Source organism: Onychomys torridus, chromosome 2, assembly GCF_903995425.1.
Source record: "Onychomys torridus chromosome 2, mOncTor1.1, whole genome shotgun sequence".
Taxonomy (NCBI): domain Eukaryota; kingdom Metazoa; phylum Chordata; class Mammalia; order Rodentia; family Cricetidae; genus Onychomys; species Onychomys torridus.
The window spans coordinates 140,430,642-140,455,934 of NC_050444.1; the positions used below are offsets into that span (position 1 = coordinate 140,430,642).

The following is a 25,293-nucleotide window of genomic DNA, read 5'->3' on the forward strand; positions in this document are numbered from 1 at the left end:
AATAACTCCAAGACTTTCTCCTCAAAAGCTCAACTGTATTACATCAGGACAAACAGATTATTTTGTAATATATGAAAATATTTTAAAAAACAATTTTAAAAAAGTATATCATAAAAGTAATTAAAAACAATTCCCTTACCATTAGGAAGTATTGTAGGCTCCCATATTTTCAAGAGTTTGGTAAGTTCAATCATAAATCTGGAATAGGGCTCCGTAAAAATGTTATCTATTCTACCATTTTCAAACAGGTACTAAAAGATAAAAGAGTAACACATACTGGTATAAAGAAAGCTCAATATTAGAAAACATTGTAAAAAATGGTTTCCCTTAATGTCTAGCTTTGTAATCCCGTCCATCCTACACAGCTTCTAAGCACTCTGCTGTAGGATCCAAGTCCAAGGTTCTTACATGGATACTGGCTGCTGTTCTGGCAGTGTGGGTGGTAGGAATAAACACTAAAAAACAGAATCTGGAGCAGCAGGTAAGAGCACCTACTGCTCTGGCAGTAGACCCAGATTCTGTCCTCAGAACCCACACAACAGTTTATAATCATCTGTAACTCCAGTGCCTGAAGATCCAGTGCCTTCTTATCTCTGTGGGCTCACGCACAAACACAGAGCACATACACACACTCAGGTGCACACACATACATATAAAACAAATACACATAAATAAGTACACTTTTCAAATAAGAACCCTTTACTCTGTTGATGAAACTCATCAATATGTACTTTCTAACTCTCCTCTCCTGAGGTACACTGTTTGCAAATGTGCTCACAGAGCTTCTGTCTGCCATTCTACATAAACTAACTTTCTTGAAACAATACAAACTCAAATTTAAGAGCTTACTGGGGGCAGTGGGTGTGGAGCGCACACTGGAGATTTGGTTCTAGAGGTTAAGAGCACTGGATGGTCTTCCAGAGGACCTGTGTCCAATTTCTAGCACTCATGTGGTGACTCACAACCTGTAACTCCAGTTCCAAGGAATCCGACAACCTCTTTTGTCTTTCTTGGGCACCACATGGTGCATAAATATCTACGTAGGCAAAATACCCATACACATTAAAAAAAAAAAAAAAAGCTGGGGGAGGGGAGCAGAGACTAGAGAGTTGGCTGGCTGTTCTTGCAGAGGACCTGGTACCCACATGGTGGCTAACAGCACTAACTACAGTTCCATGGAATCTGACACTCCTGTCTGCCCTCCATGGGCACACTACATGCACATGGTACATAGTCATATATACAAGCAAAAAACTAACAAACAACCCCCCCCACATGTATAAAATAAAACTGAATAAATCTTAAAACAAAAACAATCAATGACACCAAAAACATCCTGGGAACCTGCCAACCACAGCTCTCAACACTTTGACCCATACCTTGAAAGTTGTTTTTTTTTTTGGGGGGGGGGGGATACGACAGATGGACAGTAGACAGTGAGTGTCCCTCTACATGGCCTTGGCTATCCTATAATTCATTATGCAGACTACAGTGAAAACTTACAGAGCTCTACCTGCCGCCCAATACTGATATTAAAGGTGTGTGCCAGTAAACCCAGCCTGAAAGGGACAAATATTAACAATATCACAGAAAAAGAAATATAGAAGCTGGGTGGTGGTGGTGCACACCTTTAATCCCAGCACTTAAGAGGCAGAGCCAGATAGATCTCTGTAATTTCGAGGCCAGCCTGGTCTACAGTGCAAGATCCAGGATAGGTACCAAAGCTACAGAGAAACCCTGTCTCGAAAAAAAACCAAAAACAAACAAACAAACAAAAATGAAAACACACACACACACACACACACACACACACACACACACACACACACAAAGAAATGGAATGTTTGGCTAATACACAGTTAAAACTGTACTAAGAGTGCAGCCAGGATATAAGACAATTAAGACAAAATATAATACATGATTATGGGACAATACAAAGAACATTTAGTTCAGTTTCTTAAGGATTTATTTTATTTAATTTTTTTTTGAGACAGGGTTTCTCAGTGTAGCTTTGCGCCTTTTCTGGGACTCACTTGGTAGCCCAGGCTGGCCTTGAACTCACAGAGATCCACCTGGCTCTTCCTCCCAAGTGCTGGAACTAAAGGCGTGCGCCACCACCGCCCGGCTATTTTATTTTTATTTATGTGTTTGTATACAAATGTGCACATGTGATTGCAAGTGTGCACACAAGCCAAAAGTGGGTATTGCTTCCCCTAGAGCTGGAGTCACAGGAGGTTGTGAACTACTTTAAGTAAGTGCTGGGAACCAAAGTCAGGCCCTCTGAAGCAGCAGGAAGACTTACTGAGTCATCTCTAGAGCCTGAGTATTCAGTATTTTTAAGGTTTTTCTCACATCTATTACAACTTCTAGTATCTCTGGCTGTGTATAAGCTACAGAAAATTATTTCCATTTATATTTATCTCAGTCAATAAGAAGAATCCATCATTTCAATACGAATTTAAATCAGGCCTTTTAAACTCTTACTTGCCTGATTGGTTCCCATGCCTTGTACGTGCAAGATGCAAGGCAAGCATCCTGACCATTGAACTCATTCCTTAGCCTGTTTTTCTTCTTTTAACAAAGTCATTTTCTGACGTTTAACATATAGAAGATTGTAATCAGACATTTCTCTCCCACCCACCAATTCCTGAATAACCACTCAGAGGCTTAATATTAATTATAAATGCTCAGCCAGTAGTTCAGGCTTATTACTAACTAGGTTACATTTAAACTAACCCATAATTCTTATCTATGTTTAGCCACATGGCTTGGTACTTTTTCTCAGTACAGCATTCTCATCTTGCTCACTCTGCATCTGGCTGGCGACTCCTGACTCCACCCTTCCGCTTCCCAGCATTCCTTTTTTTTTTTTAAATCTCAGAGCTAAGGATCGAACCCAGGGCCTGTAAGCGCTCTACCACTGAGCTAAATCCCCAACCCCTCTTCCCAACATTCTTAGCTTTCCAGCCTAATTTTCTGTCCAGTTACTGGCCTGTCAGCTTTTTAGTTGTATTTTTTTGGGGTGGGGGTGGGGGGGAGTTTCGAGACAGGTTTTCTCTGTGTAGTTTTGGTGCCTGTACTAGATCTTGGCTCTGTAGACCAGGCAGGACTCAAACTCACAGGGATCTGACTGGCTCTGCCTCCCAAGTGCTGAGATTAAAGGCACGTGCCACCATCACCCAGCTAAAAATCATTTTGGGGATGGTGGTGGTTTGAGACACGGTTTCTCTGTGTAGCCCTGGCTGTCCTGGAACTCACTCTGTAGATCAGGCTGTCCTTGAACTTACAGATCTGCCTGCCTCTGCTTCCTGAATGCTGGGATTAAAGGAGGACACCACGACCACCACCTGGCAGCCTGTCAACTTTTTATTAACCAATGAGTAATGCATATTCACAGTATAGATAGATTGTTCCACAGCATTTCCCCCTTTTAGTCTAATTAAAAAGGAAGGTTTTAGCTTTAATAAAGTAAAACTATATACAACAAACACAGTTATTAAGAAAGAATTACAGTAACACTAATCCATTTGCATTTGGCAAAATTAGAGAAAATATCCATTGGATCCCAGGTGTAGCCTGAATCCTAACTGGTCTTAATAAAACTGCGGAGTCTGCTGTCAGGGTGAAAGCTAAAAGATCTGAGAAGCAAAGCAGCAGCCACTAGAAAGACAGAAAGACTTCTTTCCTCTAGGAACCCTCAGACTGAAAGGACTGAGTTCCTGTCTCCTCCCCACTTTCTCTTCTTCCAAGTACTGGGATCAAAGGCATGAGATCCCAAGTGCTGGGATTAAAAGGTGTTTGTCAACACTGCCTGGCCTCTAGTGGCTAGCTCCTGACTCTGATCTCTGGGGATGCTTTATTTGTTAGAGCACAAACAAAATTATCACCACAGAAGATAGAAAAGACTACTTAAATTTAGCTAACAAAGTCAACTACTAATAAGATGTAAAATATTTTAATCTTACAAAATACATACTTTTAAATACACTGATACTTGTAAAATGCATGGTTTTACAGATGTCTTCACTCTGGGTAATAGTGCCTGCCACTCCTATTCAACACTGAACTGAAAGTCCTAACCAGAACTATGCCAGAGGAAAATATAAACCATTTACAAAGGAAATGAAGTCAAATGTTATACTACTTACAGATGTCAGGACACATATATGCACTCATAACAAACTAGTTAGAGCTAACACATAAGCACAGCAGGTAGAGGGAAGAAACACAGCCCCATTTCTCTGAAGTAGCACCAAACAATCCAAACAGGAAGTTAAAAAACAAACAAACAAAAAACTAGGTCCATTTATAGTAATATAAAAAGGAGCTGGAGAGATGGATCAGCAGATTAAGAGCACCAACTGTTCTTCCAGAGATTCTGAGTTCAATTACCAGCACCTACACGGTGGCGCGCAGGCATCTATAGTGGGATCTGATGTGGTGTGCAGCTATGCATGCAAATAGAGCACTCACATACAAAAAAAAAAAAATAAATAAATCTTACAAAAATAATCTCATGAAGAATAAAATACTTGGGCTAGGCGGTGGTGGCACACGCCTTTAATCCCAGCACTTGGGAGGCAGAGGCAGGCAGATCTTTGTGAGTTCAAGGCCAGCCTGGTCTATAGAGCGAGATCCAGGAAAGACGCAAAGCTACACAGAGAAAACCTGTCTCTGAAAATAAAATAAATAAAAATAAACAATATATATATATATATATATATATCACTAAGGAAGACATAAATCCAACTATAGGCTGCAACTGAATGTAAAAATTATAGAAGACCTAGGTAAATGGACAGATACAAGACTAGATTTGGCCAGTTAAAAATATTGTCGAAATAATCTGTTCATGCAACACAACCTTTAATCAAATCAAAATAGCCATATTGGGGGGAAGGGTAGCAGAAATGGAAAAGCCAATTTTAAAGTTCATATGGAATTTCAAAGTATTTTGGGGGGATATGGGGGACAGGGTCTCTTTACATAGCTCAGGGTGGCCTGTAACTCACAACGGAGACCAGGCTAGCATCAAACTCACAGAAATCCACTTTCTTCTGCCTCCCAAGTGCTGGGATTAGAGGTGTGGGCAAATATATGCCTACAATCCTGAGGAGGCAAAAGAAGGAGAAGTTAATGTCATCCTCAACTACATAGTGAGTTACAGGCCAGCCTAAGAGATATGAAACCCTGTCTTAAAACAAGGAAAAGAACAAAAACTGGGAAAATGGACATGGAAGCCACAAAGTAATGCAAATTAAAGAATAGTAGTATAAAAGAAATGTTGACTCCTGCTAGAAAGGCCATTTAGTCACTATCTAATGAGTATTCTCGAAAATCTCATTATAAAGGCTGAAGAGAGGGCTCATCGATAAAACTCTCACAAGAGGACCCAGGTGAAACTCCAGCACCCACATGACAGTTCACAACTACCTGTAACTCCAGTTTTTCAGGGATCACATGCCCTCTTCTGGCCTCCATTGGCACCAGGCACACACATGGTGCAAACTACTCATACACGTTAATAAAAAAAAAAATCCTCATAATATACAGGAGGGAAACATGCATGTGTTTATGTTCACACAAACACATGCAGGCCAAGGACATTATTAGGTAAGTGTGGTGATATTCTGTTTGTACTCAACAAATAAAATTTGCCTGGACATCAGAGGACAAAGCCAGTCACTAGACTAAACATAGAGGCCAAGAAGTGGTGGCACACACCTTTAACTCTAGAACAGAGATCCATTTGGATCCCTTTAAGTTCAAAGCTACCCTGGACTACATGAGATTAATTCAGTCTAAAACAGAAACAGAGCCAGGCAGTGATGGCACACACCTTTAATCCTGGTACTTGAGAGTCACATGCTTTTAATTCCAGCACTAGGAAGCTTGAGACAGAAAGTAATATGGCTGGGCAGAGAAAGGAATCTAAGGGAGAAGGAGAGAGGAGTTTGGGGCCCCTGCGGTTGAGGACTCAGAAGCAATTCATTCTGAGGATTCATGGAGACAGGATCTCACCTCCCTTTTGGTAGTGGCGAGAAGAGTGGCTTGTTCCTTTGTCTCTCTGATCGTTAGTCAAATTTGTTAGAGTACAAACAAAATATCACCACAGGTAAGTTTCCTCATTCAATCTATTCATGAAAACGTTTATGGAAATGGAAGATCGCCGATTTTTTTTTCAGGCAGGCCGCCAATAAGCTTCAGGGTCTGCTACCCCAGCACTGTGGTTACAGGCAAACATGCCAGCTTTTTCTGAAGTTTCTGAAACTCTCAACTCAAGTTCTTATGCTCATGCAGCATGCACTTTCAGGACTGAGCCCTCTCTCCAGCCTATTGCTAATATTCTAGGTTCATTCCAGCATTACCACAAGGAAATGATAAATTTTTTGATGAGATAATTTGGTCTACAATACAAGTTTCAAAACATTACACGATACTCCACTAATATACAATTTTTATATATTCATGTATTAAAAAAATTAATTTAGGGGACTGAGATGGCTGTTTGACTTAGGTCTCTACAACCCTAGCAGGCTTAAACTAGATACATAAACCAGGCTGGACTCCAACTTCCCGTGATCCTCTCTGCTTTCTTGGGGGGGGGGGGGGAAGAGATGAGAGATGAGAGAAAGAAAGGGGGGGAGGGAGGGAGGAAAAAAAGAGTTCAGCTCACACTAATCTAGAGAGTATCCTTCACTGAAAGAAGTAAGTTGCAAGTGGTATGTTGTATGGACCCCACTCTACTAAATAAAAACTGTGTAAAACAGGGCTGGGGAGATGGCTCAGTGGATAAGAACACTTGCTGTACAAGCATAGGGACCTGAGTTTGAATCTCCAGCACCCAAATACAAGCTATGCATAACCAGATGGGCCTGAAACCCCAGCACTGGAGTAAAGACAGGCAGACCTCTGGATTTTGACAAGTCAGTCTAACTGAAACAGCATGTTTCAGATTCAGTAAAGTAACCTGTCTCAAGGGAATGAAGCAGCGATACTTGACATCCAGGACATGTATGTGCACCCTCCAACAAACACAAACACAAACACACACACACACCTCTCCTTGGTCCCTCAGACAGACAGAGGCACAGACACACACAGCAAAGCAAAGCAAAAATATTAACAAGGAGCTGGAGATATTGGTTCAGCAATTAAGAACACTTGATATTCTTGCAGGACGGGGATTACGTTCCCAGCATCTAAACAGTAGCTCTCAACTGTCTACACCTCCAGTTCCAGAGGATTTATCTGGCCCTCCTGTAATCTCTGAAAACAAAAGGCAGGCACATGGTAAAAGACGTGTGGGTATTAGGAATCAAATGCAGGTCCTTTGAAGAGCAGCCAGCCTTCTTAACTGCCGAGTCATTTCTCCAGACCACAATTTACTTTGTTTGGTTTTATTTTTTGAGATAGGGCATTGTATGTAGTCCTGGCTGTCCTGGAACTCACAGAGATCTTCTTGCCTCTGACTACTGAGTGCTGGGATGATAGGTGTGTGCCACTGAACCTAGCACTTACTTTTGTGAGTAAAACCTAACCAAAACAAAACAGAAAAATAAACAAACAGAAAATCCCACCTTGTTTAAGTACAGTCATACCAATATCACCCAGAGACAATCACCATTGCCCACATTTTTTATTTCATCTTCTTATGAATTCATATCACTGTCATTATATAGTAATAAACACAATTTATACTTTGGTTTATTGGAAGACAATATACTCATGTGTCACTGAGTATTACTATTTTTTTTTGAGATAGATACATAGAGATCTCACTATGTAGCCTAGGCTGTCCATGAACTTGCAGTCATCCTGCCTTATCCTAAGGGATGGAGAGATGGCTCAGTGGTTAAGAGCACTGGCTCTTCTTCCAGAGGTTCTGAGTTCAATTCCCAGCAACCACATACATGGTGGCTCACAACCATCTGTAATGAGGTCTGGCACCCTCTTCTGGCATGTGGGCATACATGCAGTAGAACACTATACATAATAAATAAGTAAATTTAAAAAAGAAAAAAAAAGCTGAGAGTGCAAGCATATGCTATCACACCAATATTCTAGTCTATAAATAAACTTATTGGTTAAGTAATATGCTCAATTTTATGATTACTCAATATTTACTTAGCTCTCACATTTGGTGAGCATGAACTATACCTAGTAACTTCACAAACTTGTCAGAACTTCAACTGTGATGAGTGACTTCTGACTTATAACTATGTAACTGCCCCCAAATTTGTAATCCTCCTGCTTCAACAACCTCAGTACTAGGATTATAGAGGCATGAACCAAACAAGTCCTAGTCAGATAGAAATGCTGAAGAGATGCTAAATAAAAATTGGGGGGAGAGGGAAACATTCCTAAATACTATACTCAAAATGCTGTAGAAAGTGTGTATTACCTCCAGTTGCTAGAATTCCCATATTGTGGCACTCTTCTGAACAAATCTTTGTAAATGTAAGTACTTGTGTATCTATTATTTTACTTTGTACTTTAAAAGTGGAAATAAAATATTTATACATGAGGAGATGGCTAAATCAATAAGGTGTTTGCCCTGCAAGCCTGGGGAACTGAGTTCAGTTCCTAAAATCCATAAATGTTTTGTATGCTGGGCGGTGGTGGTGCTCTCCTTTAATCCTAGCACTTGGGAGGCAGAGCCAGGTGGATCTCTCTAAGTTCGAGGCCAGCCTGGTCTACAGAGCAAGATCCAGGACAGGCTCCAAAACTACACAAAGAAACCCTGTCTCAAAACACAAAAACAACAACAAAAAAGTTAAAACATTTACAGATGCAGACACAGTCACCTTAGTTGCTTCTAGGTAGACTTCTTTTTATGCCCTATTTGTTAATTTAACTATAAAGCACATCACCCCCCACCATGTCTATTATTCTACCAACAGTCCCAGTTTAGTTTACAAAGGCTGTGTAGACTTTTAAACTAAGACAGCTGCACACTGAGGAAAAAGTTTAAGACAATACAAACAATAGCATACATTAATTTTCAACAAGTCCCCAGTTATCCCAGGTGATGGAAACCACAATCATATTTATGTCATTGAAATTGATACCTGCTGAATTCCAAGGCACAAGTATAAGATACTGTCTGGGTCATATTTTTCACCATTTGGTCTCCGCACCTCTTGGATAAACTGGCATAATCCCAAACTCAACTCAGCAAAAGTGCAGGACAGAATATCTTCCTTCAGCTTCATAGAGTGGACTGTGGAAAGGAAGAACATATCTGAAACAGTAACTGGAAGAAATGCAGCAACGCCTCTGTTCACTGAAGCAACACCAGTGAAAAAAGTCACAAAGTCACTGTAAACCAAGCATGACAGCACACACCTGTAGTCCCAGTACTCAAGAAGCTGAGGCAGGAAGATTCTGAGATCTAGGCTAGCCTAGGCCACACAGAAAAACTCTGTCTCAAAAATCAACCAACCAGTCAAATAACAGATCCTGACTTAAAAGTTATTTTTTCAAATAGAGAAATAGTTTACTGCATGTGGTACAACAGGTACTACAACAGAAGTTTTGTTTAACTAGGACCCTATGAAAATAAACAAAAGACGACAAGCATAGTGGAGTATGCCTTTAATTCCAGAGCTTGAGAGGCAGCAGCAGGCAGGTTTCTTTTGAATTCAAGGGCAGCCTGGTCTATATGACAAAGGACAGGAGAGCCAAGGCTACCTAGTGAGAACCTTCTCTGAATGAAAAAATGAATGAAATCTAATAGGGAAGAATCTGGAGGAAGCAATCCTACGGCCAGATCACAAGAAATGAAGATTGAAAAGGCAGGCCAGCAAAAAAAAAGCACACCTGAGAATGCAAGAGATTTCCCTGAGACCATTGCATAAATACTCGCCCTAGACTAGCTGTAATGCAGCAGGTAAAGTGTCTGCTATATGCACAAGGCCTGTTCAATCACAAGCACCAAATAAACTGACATGGTGGCACATGTCTGTAACCCAGGTTTAGGAGAACAGGCAGATCAGGAGTTTGAGGATAACATCACCTTGCTACCTACAGAATTTCAAGGCCAGCTTCCGACATATGAAATCTTATTTCAAAACAAAAACCACCAGTTCTATGTGGAAAATGGAGAAAACCTGGGTTTCTTTCTTTTTAAGCATTTCTTTGATTTATTTATTATATATACAGTGTTCTGTCTGCATGTATGCCTGCAGGCCAGAAGAGGGCACCAGATCTCACTACAGATGGTTGTGAGCCACCATGTGGATGCTGGGAATTGAACTCAGGACCTCTGGAAGAGAAACAGTGCTCTTAACCTCTGAGCCATCTCTCTGGCTCCCAAACCCTGGGTTTCTAAGATCTGATAAATTTGGAAAACACAATACTCTCTGAAAAAAAAAGACAATTTATCTCTGATGAATTCAAAGACTTCCCAGGGCTGACTAGTAAAAGCCCACTGGTATATTAATGGCCTGGGAAGAGCCACAAAAGAAATGCTGCTTACCTTTCTTTTTCTCAGAACTTACTACAGGACATTTCAAATGCCATAAAATACTATTTTAGGATACAGTACTGCTGTTTCTAGGCCACTAAACAAAATGGTTCAGACAAACTGGGGAACAAGAAGAAAATAAGACCAAATCAAGGTGAACTACAATGAGTTTCGTGTGTCATATTAAAGATCCTACTGGAATGTGTTGACCTGTGTTGGATTATGAACCTTTTCATCACTGCTCTTCGGCATTTCAACAGCCTTACACTTTCCCAAAGATACACCTGGGACTCCTCTGCATTGGTTCTCCACAAGGCAAAGAGAGAGTCCTAGGACCATTCTTGATCTTTTTACTCCAGCATTCATCATCCTGTCTGCTAAGTAACAGATACTCTGTAGTATTCCGTGAACAAATGAGAAGTAGAAAAAGCCAGACAGCTCCTGTGACTACCACACTGAGACTTGGTACTCTAAAAAAATACTTCTGGTCTACATTTTCTCTTTTGTTATTGTTGTTGTTTGGGGGGGTGGGGTGGGGTTGTTTGTTTTTTTCTCTATCTAGTCCTGGCTCTCCTAAAACTCGTTCTGTAGACTAGGCTGGCCTTGAACTCAGAGATCTGCCTGCCTGTCTCCCAAGTGCTGGGATTAAAGGCGTGAGCCACCACTGCTCATTGAACAGTCTACATTCTCCACCCACATTTTTTTTAAGTTGGGGTTTTATGAAGTTGCCAAGGCTGGTATTGAAGTTGTAAGTTCAAATAATCCTCCTGTCTTTGCCTCCAAATAGCTGAAGATACAGGAACTGTATCTGGCACTGCATCTGGCTCTCTTTGTTCCTTCAATAAAGACTGCTATACAACAGGAGAATGGTTACAGGCACATCCTCCAAACGGGAGGGTATTCTTAGAACCTTAGGAGCAGCAAGGTAGCACTTCAACTGTACGAGTGTGAGTCATCACAACACAGAGCAGCAACGCCTGTTCTGATGAGAACTCGTGTACTCCAAGACCAGCAAACAGATTACTAACAACAAAAGATAAAACCTGATAGAGTTACCCATTTGTAAAAGAAGGAAAACAGCAGGAAAGTCTCAAACCAAAACCCAAACCAAAAAATAAATTAGCAATAAATGAAAACTTATGCAAATATGATTCCAGGGGGCCACGCCCTATCCCAAGCAGGCAACAGGACTTGGCAGTGTTGGTCATGTGGTCTGTCTTTAGAGGCCTGCGGCAGTGTCCCTTCCTGGAGAACTAGAAAGACCATTTTGAGAAACTGTGAAAGTAAAGGATGGATTGCACTGGACAGCCCCAGACATTCCAGATGCCATAGCCATGAGATAGCTACCAAGGATAGCTGCAGACAGGGAATGAAACCAGCTCAGAAAAGAAAGGTGTGTTGAGTCAGCAAAGCTACAAGGGTGGAACCATTTAACAAAAACTCTGACATCAGACAGAACTACAAGTTTAAGAGTTTGTCCTTCTGAGTTTTGGTCGTGCTTTGGTCCAGAATTTCCTCACTATGCCTCCTTTCCTCCTTTTTCGAACATTAATGAATAGTCTATGACACTAATGTGTCAAAACACATTAGAAGTACATAATCTGCTTTTTGATTTTACAGGTTATGGTTAATAGGTTGCCTTGAGTCTCAGAAGAATTTTCAAGTTGGACTGAATGCATTTTGCATTATGATATGGCTACAAGCCTATGGGAGCCAGGGAGTGGAATGTGGTACTTTGAATGAGAACGGCCCCTATAGGCTTGGTCCCATTGGTGGTACTATCTGGGAAGCATTAGGAGGTGAGGTCTAACAAGTGTGTAACTGGGAGCAGGCTTTCAAAATACTCATGCCATTTTCAGTCGGCTCTCTCTGTGGTTGTGTCTCATAATGTAAGCTCTCTGCAGCTACTGCTCATGCCAGCCTGCTGCCACACTGCCTACTGTGATAGTCATGAACTCGAATCCTCTGAAATGGTAAGCCCCCACATTAAACTCTCTTTTATTAAAAGAAAAAGTTACAACAAACATACTCACTTCATACATAATGATTCTATAAATATAAAACACAAAGTAACAAAAAACAAAATACAAAACAACCATTAATCTATACTAGCAGATCACAACAGGGAAATCTCATGAAATTAAAAAACTGCACTATTGCGTTTGAATTCTTTGACTCCAAAATGATGAGAAGTGAAATGAAATAAACATTAAAAGGCATCTGGACCTTGGGGCTGGGGAGATGCTTGGCAGACACAAGCACTTGAGGCTCTGACTTGGTTCCCAGCCCCGAAGTGAAGCACACATATGGTGTGTGTACACAAATAAAGGAAAGACAGTCATACACATAAAATAAATCGTAAAAATTTTCTACAGCCATAGGGATCTTGATGGCAGGGAATACTCCTAAAGAAGCAGTAAATCTTCATGGTATTTTTTCACCCAAAATATCACAAAATTCTTAGTGTTTTATATGATTTACCATACAGAAAGAGGACTCAAGCAAATTATCTGGAATCACTTGTAAGCTTAAAAGTAAAATTCCTAGGGGTTGGAGATTTAGCTCAGTGGGAGAGCACTTGCCTAGCAAGCACAAGGCCCTGGGTTCGATCCTCAGCTCCAAAAAAATAAAATAAAATAAAATTCCTGGAGCTGGAGAGATGGCTCAGTGGCTAAGAGCACTGGATGCTCTTCCAGAGGACCCAGGTTCAACTCCCAGCACCCACATGGCAGCTCACAACTGTCTGCAACTCCAGTTTGAGGTGACCTAAAACCCATGGCCAAACACTAATGCACATAAATTAAAATAAAATAAGAAAAACAAATACAAATAAACCTGGAATGAAATTATTTTGTTTTGTTTTGTTTTTTAAGACAGGGTTTCTCTGTATAGTTTTGGTGCCTGTGTTGCATCTCGCTCTGTAGACCAAACTAGCCTCGAACTCTCAGGGATCCACCTGACTCTACCTCCCGAGTGCTGGGATTAAAGGCGTTCACCACTGCAAAGTCAGAATGAAATATTAAAAAAGATAAAATAAAATAAAATTCCTTACATGTGCTTTATGAAGTCGGTGTCAGAAGATACAACTTTGCCTACATAGTAATATCTTTATAACTTGAGATATGAAATTAAAAACTCTTTCTTAAAATTTAAAACCTTACATTTTAAAACTCAATTCAGCAAAACCTTCCTCTTTATTAGGGCCTTGACCTCACCATGCACATGAAAATGACACTGAATTCTTTTGATCCTCCTTCCTTTGCAGTGCTGGGACTAACACATCTGGTTAGTTTACAAACTTAAATCAACAATTTTATTAGGGGCTGGAGAGAAGGCTCAGAGGTAAAAAGCACTGGCTGTTTGTTAGTCCAGAGGACCCAGGTTCAATTCTCAGCACCCACATGATGGTTCCTAACTACCTGTAACTCTAGTTCTAGGAGATCTGACAACCTCTTCTGGCCTCTAGATATACCAGGCATACATGTGTTCCACAGATACATATATAGGCAAAACATTCATGCACATAAAATATTCTCTAAACTCCACTCTTAGAAGTACTTTATAGAAAAGAGACAGAAGCAAGTTTTACCTTTACAACCTTGATCTGAGGATTCTTGAGGGAGTGACTGGTCTTGAACACTTCCTAAGGAGTCAGAACCTGGACTAGGAGAGGCATGTTCGCCTCCTGATGGGACAAAGGAGACAGGTAAGGAACAATAATGAAGTGGCATTGAGTAAAATCAAGCTCTCAGTCTTATGGGTTAATCTTTGAATACATTTATGACGTTGTTCTATTTCTGTACTTTCACCCACACAGTGTATACTGAGTACTTACCCCCGCACTTCAGATCTCCCTGATCTTCCTTGGCGTTTTTCCACTGAACCCAGTTCTTCCAGGCATTCACTCCATACATATACTTCAGTGTCATTCCAGACACTGAACACCCTTGCAAGGCTCCTTGAATAAGACTCCTGGGCTCCACAGGTACTACAGACTTCTTTCTCCCCTGTGAGAATTCCAAAAATTCACAAACTATAAAACTTAGCCTTGGAATTTTAAGAATCTGAGTTCTCAGAGTTGCAAAGAGAATAATCCTTCTGGATAATGAATTTATACCTTAAAGATTCAGAATCCAGGGCTGAAAGGGGTGTAAAAACAATCTTATCCTTTCAGGCCTGGTGACACACACCTGTTACAGCACTTGGGAAGTGGAGGCAAGAGGATTAGGACAAATACAAGGTCATTCTCAGTTCCATGGAAAGTTCAGGGCCAGCCTGGACTATAGGAAACCTTGTCTCAAAACACCAAGAAATCACCACAGTAATTATCAACATTTAGGTAACTGAAATATAGCATTACCACGTGATGTAGTATAAGCTTACTTGAATGGGTCATATTCTAAGCAATAAAATGAGTCGTACTACATTCTTTACACAAGAATTAGACTTAAAGCCAAAAAAGGAAAAATGTCAAGAAAAATCTCGTGATAAATTAATAATATACTTACAAATATTGCATAGGTCAAGAAAGAAATTATAGCTATAATAAGAAAGTTATGTAATCTTAAATGAAAAGTAGAAAACTTAAGAAAGAATTCTGTGAGAGAGTGAATGCAGTGCTTGGAGTGGGATATCCAAAATCTCTACAAGCTTTTGCAAAACTGCAAAAGCTCTGGCATTAACTCAGGTAGAACATGTGCCTAGCATTCATGAAGCTTGGGGTGCTAGTCTCAGTAATGTTGAAAAGAAAAGAAAGAAAACTGGAATAAAGGGACTCCTAAGATCTACAAGCTAAACTTTCTGCCTTAAAAAGACGATAAAAGAAGACCAGATTAAAACTCAAACATAGGGCTAGAAAGTTTCAGAGGTTCAGAGGTTAAGAGCACTGACGGCTCTTCCAGAGGTCCTGAGTTCAATTCCCAGCAACCACATGGTGGCTCACAACCATCTGTAATGAGATCTGGTGCCCTCTTCTGTATACATAATAAATAAATAAATCTTTGTTTAAAAAAAACTCGCCCTTCTCTATGGTCTCTCTGTTTCTCTCCCTCTCTCCCTTTCTCTCCCATTAAAGCTTTAAAAAGGAAAAACAAACAAACAAACACAAAACAAAACAAAAAAAACCTCAAAGATAAAGAAGGCTCACCATGATGGCACACACCAGTAATCTCAGCACTTGGGAGAGAGAGGCAGGAGGAACACTGCAATTTTGAGGCAAGAATGATCTACTTAGCAAACTGAAGCCAGCCATGGCCACACAATGACTGTCTCAAAAAGACCAAAGCCAAGAGAAAAGGGTCTGATATAGCCCCACAGCTCCCTATTAACAATGTTAATATGTTAATGTCATTCAACCCTAATGAAACTTATGAGGTAATTAAAAAAAACAAACTCAAACAATAAACAAACAAACAAACCCCCAGACATCATGGAAGAAAAAAGGAAGTAAGCTAGAAATAGGAAGAGAAAGACTGGGACAGGGAGCAAAGAGGGGAACAGCTGTGTGTGTGTGTGTGTGTGTGTGTGTGTGTGTGTGTGTGTGTGTGTGTGTGTTGTGTTCACGAGTGTAGGAGTATGTGTGTGCATGTCATCTAAATACATCATGTGCTTGTATGAAAATATAATGAAACCCATTGTTATCTATAATTAATGTTAGTGAAAACACTAAACAAAACAGGAAATATAAAAATAATGGGGGAAAACATGTTTTAAAAGTTGGCCCTTAAAAAAATTTTTTTCTTAACATTGGTAATTATCCAGCTAGAATGTTTTAAGATAAAAAAAAAATTAAAATATAAAATGCCAAGAACACTAACAATGTAGAGAAAAAATTGTAAGAGGTATTGTTTATAAAATTATTGCTAATTTTAATTTGTGAACTCATGCTGAAAATTTAAATAGAATACTGGCACTGGATTGATGGCTCAGCAATTAAGAGCACTGGATGCTCATTCTGAAGTCATGCCTGCAACTCCCAGTATCCACATGACAACTCACAACCATATGTGACTCATTTCATAGGACCCAATGCCCTTTTCTGGACTTTTTTGGTACCAAGCACACATGTGGTACACAGGCAAATACATAGGCAAATACATAACTAACATAATTTTTTTTTTTAATTTACAAAGAATGGTGTTATAACAATAAATTTGGTAACATAAATTAAAAAAAAAAATCTTCACTCAATATGGTAATGTAGACATAGTCCCAGACTGAGTTAGAAGAATCTCAAATTGAAAGTCTGCTTAGTTTATGCAGTAAATTCAATGGTAGCATGGGCATCTAACTAACACCCTGTCTTGAAACAAAGATAATTAAAAGGATTGGGTATATAACTCAGTGGTAAAGCACTTGCTTGGCATGCATGCCCTGGGTTCAATGCCCAGAATACATTCTTGAAAGACAAAGTAAAAAAGCTTAAAATAAAAAAGAACAGTAATGCAGTGATATATTGTGTATCAAACAAAGTAAGCTACTAGTTTAAACATAAAAGTCAGGCAATGATGGCACACACCTTTAATCCTAGCACTCTGGAGGCAGAGATCCAGATGGATCTCTGTGAGTTCTAAGCAACCCTGGACTACATGAGATTGACTCAGTCTAGGAGAAAAACAGAGCCAGGCAATGGTAGTACACACCCTTAACCCCAGTATTGGGAGCCACTGGCCGTTAATCCCAGCACTTGAGATCTCATGCCTTTGCTTGGGAAGCACAAATGCCTTTAATCCCAGGAAGTAATGGCTGGGCGGAGGAAGGCATGTAAGGAACAAGGAAACTAGGGACTAGAAGCCTATCAGCTGAGCCTTCGTAAATGAGGAGTCCTAGAGATAAGACATGGCAGCAGCTTGTTCCTTTGTCTTTCTGATCTTTCACCCTTTATCCCAATATCTGGCTCAGGGTTATTTATTAAGACCATTTAGCATCAGGCGGTGGAGGCGCATGCCTTCAATCCCAGCCCTCAGGAGGCAGAGGCAGGCAGATCTCTGTGAGTTCGAGGCCAGCCTGGTCTACAGAGTGAGTTCTAGGAAAGGCACCAAAACTACACAGAGAAACCTTGTCTCGTGAGGAAAAAAAAAAAAAAACATTTAGCAATTTGTGTTACAAGATAACCTAAATCCAAAGACATCATCAGGTTTATAATTTAAAACCTTCTCACGAGGCCAGGTGTGGTAGCACATGTTTCAACAACTAAGAAGGCTGAGGCAAGAGAAGAATTTAAGACCATAACAAACCAATGACAAACTTAATCCAAAAGTATATACAAAGAATAACATTAGCAAGAATAAGTCATTTAAAGAAAATCAATGTATTTTACCAGCTTAACAGACTACAAAACAAAACAACAAAAACCAGACACTATATCACTAGATTAAAAAAAAAAAAATCACTTGATTAAAGTCCATTATCTAACCAGGCTCAAAATTTTCAGATAAATCAGAAGAAAACTTTCAAGGAACAATAAATACAGTTTTGCAAGAACAAAGCAAAGTTTTATCTACTACTACCCAGTACTGCAGAAAAATCTGTGAGTTCAATACAGAAGAAAAAACAGGCCAGGCAGTGGTGGCGCACAACTGTAATCCCAGCACTTGGGAGGCAGAAGCAGGGGGATCTCTGTGAGTTCGAGGTCAGCCTGGTCTACAGAGCTAGACAAGGACAGCCTCCAAAGCTACAGAGAAACCCTGTCTCGGGAAAACACACACACACACACACACACACACACACACACACACACACAATTAAATAAATAAAAAAAGAAAAAACAAAACAAAGGTATTCAGATTAGGAAGAAAAAGCTAAACTACATTGATTCACAGATAATCTAAGTGTACAGGTGAAAATTCTAAGACATTTAGTGGTATGAAGCTTTAAGAAAGTAAGGTGAATATACAAAAATCATCTGTATTTCTGTAAGTCAAAAGCAAATTTTTAAAAGAGTATGATTTAAAGTATATAGTGTGGTAGCAGACCAGGTAGGGCCAGTACTTGGAAGGCTGAATTAGGAGGATTACCCCAAGTTTGAAGGCAGGTGGGCTACTGAGTGAGACCTTGTCCTAATAAATAGCCTGGGTGCCAGGTGGTGGTGGCTCCAACCTTTACTCCCAGCACTCGGGAGGCAGAGGCAGGCAGATCTCTGTGAATGTGAGGCCAGGCTGGTCTACAGAGTCAGATCCAGGAAAGCTCTAAAACAACACAGAGAAACCCTGTCTTGAAAATCTAATAAATAGATAGATGGATGGATGAATAGCCTGGGCTATAGAGTAAGACTCTACTGCAACAATTAATCATGCATAATTGGATGAATAGCCTGGGCTATAGAGTAAGACTCTACTGCAACAATTAATCATGCATAATATAATTGTAATAAATAATTATATAAAATAATCATATTAATTAATAATTTTTAATAGAATGAAGAATTTTAAATACAAAAAAATCTAACAGAACATAAACAGACTCGTAGAACTGAAACACCCAAGACATTGTTGAGAGAAATTTAAAGTGACCTAAATAATTATAGGATGGAACACGTCCTGAATTCCATTATATTAGCTTGTAGACAAGCATTTTTTGATTAGTGATTGATGTGGGAAGAAACACCACTGAGCAGGTGGTACTATGTTTAGAAAAGCAAAGTGAGCAAGCCATGAAGAGCGGCATTCACCTGCAGCCTCAGCATCAGTTCTTACATCTAGGTTCCTGCCTTGAGTTCCTGCCCTGACTTACTTCCATGATGGGCTGTGACAGGTAAGTAAAAGGCAAATGAACCTTTTCCTCCAAAGTTGCTTTTGGTCAGAATGTTTTATATCAAGCAAGAGAAAGCAAAATAGGAAAAAGAAAGTAGAGGCAGAGGGTCAAGAGTTAAGGTGGTCCTCTGCTACAAGGAAGGTTTAGGCTAACATGGGTTACATGAGACCCTATCTCAAAAACAACAGGAGTACAGCTTAAGGAAAGAGCACTTGTCTACTATGCCCATGGCCTTGGGTTCAACTCCAAACACAGCAGATAAAAACAGTGGAGGAATGAATGAATGATCCATATGAAAAAAATTCCTGATTGAATAAAGGAAGTATATCCATATAAAAAAAAATACAGGAGTAGTAATGCACATCTATTATTTCAGCACTTGGAAAGGAGAAGCAGAAATGCTGAGGTACACGCCAACCATCCATCAAAACTACACAACACAATACAATAATACTCATTGGCGCACGCCTGTAATTCCAGCAGTCGGGAGGCAGAGACAGGTGGATCTCTGTGAGTTCGAGGCCAGCCTGGTCTATAGAGCTAGCCCAGAACAGGCTCCAAAGCTACAGAGAAACCCTGTCTCAAAAAACCAAACACACACACACACACACACACACACACACACACACACACACTCATTCTTTAAAAACACACAACCAAAATCAACAAATACAAAACAAACAGAATACAACTCACTGACAACCACCACTCAGCACACATCCAGAAATGGGTGTGTATACCTAATACTCTAAGATATTTTGCCAAACATGGTTCACAAATGGTAAAAATGCCTATGAAAAGATGTTCACTAAGCCTTTGTAACCAGGAGTAAAAACAACCAATCCACAATCTATTTAAAAAGGTTAAAATACAAATCAGACAAATATCAACTGTTTGCAAAATCATGGTGTTTGTGGACTATCCTACACTGCCTATGGCAATGTAAAACAAAACACCCAAACAGTTCGGTGCCATTTACACAGTTAAAAATATACTTAGCATAAAACCTAGTAATCTTATTTCTAAATACTATTCCTCAAGAGAAATGAAAACATATGTTCAAGTGAAGATTTACACCAGAATGATCCTAACAACTTTCTAGATGGCCCAAAATTTGCATCACTTGTTAGGCAGCAACACAAATTTTGGTATCTTTATACAATATATGCTTCTTAGAAACAAAAGGAATGGAACCACTGAGACACAAAGCAGCATGGATGAACCTCAAAGGCCCTCTGCTAGAATAGAAAGACAGTACCATATGATACTACTTATCCGCAATTTCAGTGACAACAAAACAATACCATTTTGTATCAATCTGCATAACAGATTAGTGGCTATCAACATCTGGATGAGACTGATTACAAAGGACTAAGAAATATTTCATGTAATTTAATTTTTCATGAATGGCAGTGGTCACACAATGTGTTTATTTTCAAAGTCCACCAATCTATATTTAGAATTTATGAAGTTTTAAATACAACTCAAACATGGTTTTAAAAAATAAGGATACATGTAAGAGGCACAAATGATAGAGGACACCAAGGAAACACTGTCGTTCAGACACAACAGGAATGATACACATATGAGCTCACCGAGACTCTATCAACGAATATAAAACCTGTACAGTTTCAAGCCAGATGGGGTCCCCACCCTAAAAGGGGGAAGTGGACATGGGGTCCCACTAGCCAAGACGCCATTCTACAATTGAAACCCACAGACAAAAAAAAAAAAAAAAAAAAAAGTTTCTCCAATGGAGTCTTCCTGGCTATATCACATGGCATGCTCCATGCCTAGGGGTAGTTGGCCAACACAAAACAAGGTGAATAGTATTTTTGGAGACTTTATTTCATTTTCCTTTGTTTGGAATTTTGTGTTTTGGTTATTTTAATTTTCCTGTTAGGTGTGTGTCTCATTTTGTTGTTTTTTGTTTTGTTTCGTTACTATTTATTAAACAATTTATTTATTTTATGTACATTGATATTTTAGGACTGGAGTTACAGACAGTTGTGAACTGCCATGTGGTTGCTGAGAAGTGAACGCAGGTCCATCTGGACAGCAGTCGGTACTCATAACCTCTGAGCCATCTGTCCAGCCCCGTCTTTGTTTGTTTTAAAGAGAGAACAAGAACATAAAGTTGTGAGGTAAAGAGGTGAGAAGGGTTCGAGGAAATCAGAAGGAGAGGGAAACACAATCAAAAGAAGCTTGTATGAACTTGTTTGTTCTTCCTCTTTGTTTTTGAGACAGGGTTTCTCTGTGTAGCCCAGGCTGTGCTGGAAATGCTCTGTAGACCACGCTGGCCTGTCCTGAGTGCTAGAGGGGGGTGAGGTGGGGTTGTTTATGCTTTTTGTTTATTTGGTGAAATTTTTTTCAACAACAACAAAAAAAAGTTGAGGCTGGGCAGTGGTGGTGCACACCTTTAATCCCAGCACTCAGGAGGCAGAGGTAGGGGGAAATCTGTGAATTTGAGGCCAGCCTGGACTACATTGCAAGCTACAGGTCAGCTAAGACTGTAAAGAGAGAACCTGTCTCAAAACAAACATAACTAAAACAAAGCAACAACAACAACAAAAACTAATTAAAAAAAAATCCCACTGGGCGGTGGTGGCGCACGCCTTTAATCCCAGCACTCGGGAGGCAGAGGCAGAAGGATCTCTGTGAGTTCGAGGCCAGCCTGGTCTACAGAGTGAGTGCCAGGAAAGGTGCAAAGCTACACAGGGAATACAAAAAAAGAAAAAAAGTTGAGGACTACTCTTTTGGGTGTATGTGTGTTCAGGCTTGCTGGTAACTGGAAGGGGAGGAAGGAAGGATTAAACTCAGGCTAGGCAGCAAGTACCTGTACTCACTGGTCCTTCCTCTCTCTCTCTCTTTTTTTTTTTTTTTTGGGAAAACCCTTACAATATGAAAAAACAGCCTGTAAGAATTTAACTGGTATACTTTATCATATAAAGGTTGACTTATCAGAACATATAGACATTAGCTAAACTTAGAGATCAAAAACAGAAAATTTAGATGATTGTTTAACTTTTTTTGTTTTTCAAGGCAGGGTTTCTCTGTGTGGTCCTGGCTTCCTGGAATTCTCTGTAGACCAGGCTGACCTTGAACTCAGAGATCCTCCTGCCTCTATCTCCTGAGTGTTCGGACTAAAATATTTAGAATTTTTACTTGTTTTTAATTATATGTGGATGTGACTGGCTAAAGAACAGGTCTGTGCAAGAGTCCCTGGATTCCAGAAGAGAGTGTTGGGTCTCCTGGGTTTTCAGTTACAGGCAGCTAAGAGCTGCACAACATGGGTGTTAGAAGCAAATCCATGTCCTCTGCAAGAATAGGAGCTCTTAACTGCTGAGCTATTTCTCCAGACCCTGGATTATTATTCCATCTTAAAATTATTTACTTTTTATTATGTGTATGTACATGCGCTTGCATACGAATGTGGACCTGCACATGCTATGGTCAATATGTGTGTGAGATCAGAAGACAACTTATACTAGTCAGATTTCACCTTCCACTATGTGGGTCCCAAGGTTCAAACTCAGGTTCTAAACCTTGGTGACAAGCACCTTTATCCTCTAAGAAAGCCTCATTGGCCCATTAAAAAAGATTATAAAAAGCTCGCCCCACTTATTTTTACTTTATGCGTATGGGTGTTCTGCCTGCATTTATGTCTATAATGTATGAAAATACTTGATTTGGGCTGCTACAAAGCTTTGGAAAGAGAAAGAAATAATAAATATTGCTAAAACAAAGGAATACAAACTCTAAAAGTTAAGCTTCTGCTTACTCTTCGTCTGGGCTGGGGGAAGCCATCTCGGTGTCTCCGTCTTGTTCGAGCACGTGCCTGGATTCCCTGTCCTTTATTGAGTGGGTCAAAGGATTCTACAATAACCATTGGAAAGCACAATTGAGATATGTAATACAGATTTAAAGAGAAACCAGAAAAAGAAGAATTAACAATCACCAGTCTATTCTTGGTTTGTGATATAAGAACTTCAGTTATATACTTAAGAGAAACAAATGATTTAAAACATAAATGAAAAGTTCATTATCAAGGAAACCTTTCATGAATGGTTACTGTTGAAAAAGTTTTTAAAAATTGCAAAAAAAAAAAAAAAAAAAAAAAAACCTCAAATGAACCATGTATAAGAACCTATGCCACACATTCACATTTATAAAGGCAGGAAACTCTTGTGTCCTAGGTAATCCCTAACATATCACAACTGTTTAATAATGCAAACTTGGGGCCCTGCCAATCTTCTGAAATAGATGACCTCAGTAGTTAGGCTGCACAGACCTGATGGAAAATCTGCCTCCAGATCCTGTTCTGTTTCCCCTTTTGAGAACTGTTTCAGTTCTGAATCAGCTTCTTGCACAGCATTTGACTTTAAGGCATAATGATTCAGCTCTTCCTCCCAGCTATGTGGAGTTGAAACTGCCTCTGATTCAAGATCACCACTATATGTACTTCCTTGGTCTGAAAGTGAAGAAAACAAATATGCTTTCTTGACATATTCAAAAATTCTCCTGAGCTTCTACATACCAAAACCTGAAAGATGGTTGAGAGATAATTATCTAGGCACAACTAATAAACTAATAAAGTAAACTGTGGTTGGAGAGACCGCTCCATCAGTAAAATATCTACTTTGTATGAGTTTGATCCCCAGAAACCATACTTAAAAAAAAAAAAAAAGGATAGACAGGTGAATCCATGGTGCTTGCTAGCTAGCCAGCCTAGCCTACCTGGCTAATTCAAGGCCAGTGAAAAAACACTATCTGGACTAGGGGATTTAGCTTAGTGGTAGAGCGCTTGCCTAGCAATCTCAAGGCCCTGGGTTCAGTCCTCAGCTCTGGCCAAAAAAAGAAGGGGGGGGGAATGGAGGGGGTGAGGATTTAGCTCAGTGGTAGAGCGCTTGCCTAGCAAGCGCAAGGCCCTGGGTTCGATCCTCAGCTACACACACACACACACACACACAAAGGAAAAAATACTATCTTCTCCCAAAGTGGATGTTGACTGAGGAAAAATATCTAAAGATGTCTTCTAACACATTGGTTACATACTTGCATGTATACCCACATTCACATGTGCAGATAGATATACATACTCAGACAGACAGACAGACAAACACATACACACACATACATACACACACACACACACAAAGAATCAAGCAACCTGTTTAATAGCTTCACACAACTGACTTCCTATTCTTGGTAAACACTTCAATGTAACATCTCAATTTTTAAAACATTTGAGGTAGTTTATATTATTTGCATTACAAATTAGCAGGTCAACGATGCCCTTATAAATTAAGTAAAATTATACTAAATCCAAGGATTATGAGTTTCTATTGTTAGGAGAGCATAGTATTTCTAAAAACTAAAATATATTACTACAAACCTTTTTCAAATATCTTGGTGTCTAGAAAGAGTTCTTGTTCAGAAGTTTGAGATTCTAAAGAAAAAAGCAAATAAAACACAATGCATCTCAAATAAAATGACTTCTTGGTAAGTATTACTCACAATAGAAACTCTAGGTAAACAGACTTCTATATGTAAGGCTTGATTCATCATATAATGAAACATTTGTAATAAAGGAAGTTAAATCACCCATGCTCTCAGTAATGTTTACACTTTTAGTAATGTGAGACCAGTTTGGACTACATGAGACCATGCTTCAAAAGACACACAAAAACCTCAAAACCTAACAGTTGTTAAAATCTACCAGTGAATAAAAGAAAAAAAAAAACTGATATTGAGTTCAAAAAACACAAATATTTCCCAGTTCATTCATAATATATGAAAACGCTTTTGTTCTTCACATTTCAACTATTGTATATTCTCTACATCTTCTGTAACCATAAAGTAAGATGGTACAATCAAGGTTAGAAAGCTTCCTGGACTACAGATCAGTAAGTTCCTTTTAATTGTGAGTCATGGGCCATATTCAGGTTCTACCATGTCTCATCTGTATATATAGAGAATACAAAACTAACATTCTATTTCAATTTGAGAAATTTCAAGTAACAATATTCCCTTCACAAGGCTGGTTCTGAAGGCTAAAGCAGGAAAACACATGA

General features: G+C 39.5%; 1 protein-coding gene across 4 annotated transcripts in view; it reads right to left on the reverse strand.

The window, feature by feature from the left end:
* Positions 1–25,293, reverse strand: part of LOC118577334 (zinc finger MYM-type protein 4) — a 127,414-nt gene that overhangs the window by 15,598 nt on the left and 86,523 nt on the right. For all 4 annotated transcript variants that reach the window (XM_036177489.1, XM_036177491.1, XM_036177490.1 and 1 more), the window contains 7 exons: positions 24,615–24,668; positions 23,511–23,690; positions 23,001–23,095; positions 14,304–14,475; positions 14,058–14,153; positions 9,072–9,223; positions 140–251 (listed from right to left, as the gene is read on the reverse strand). In XM_036177489.1, coding sequence (XP_036033382.1) covers positions 140–251; positions 9,072–9,223; positions 14,058–14,153; positions 14,304–14,475; positions 23,001–23,095; positions 23,511–23,690; positions 24,615–24,668 — 861 coding nt within the window. The remainder of the gene's footprint in view (positions 1–139; positions 252–9,071; positions 9,224–14,057; positions 14,154–14,303; positions 14,476–23,000; positions 23,096–23,510; positions 23,691–24,614; positions 24,669–25,293) is intronic.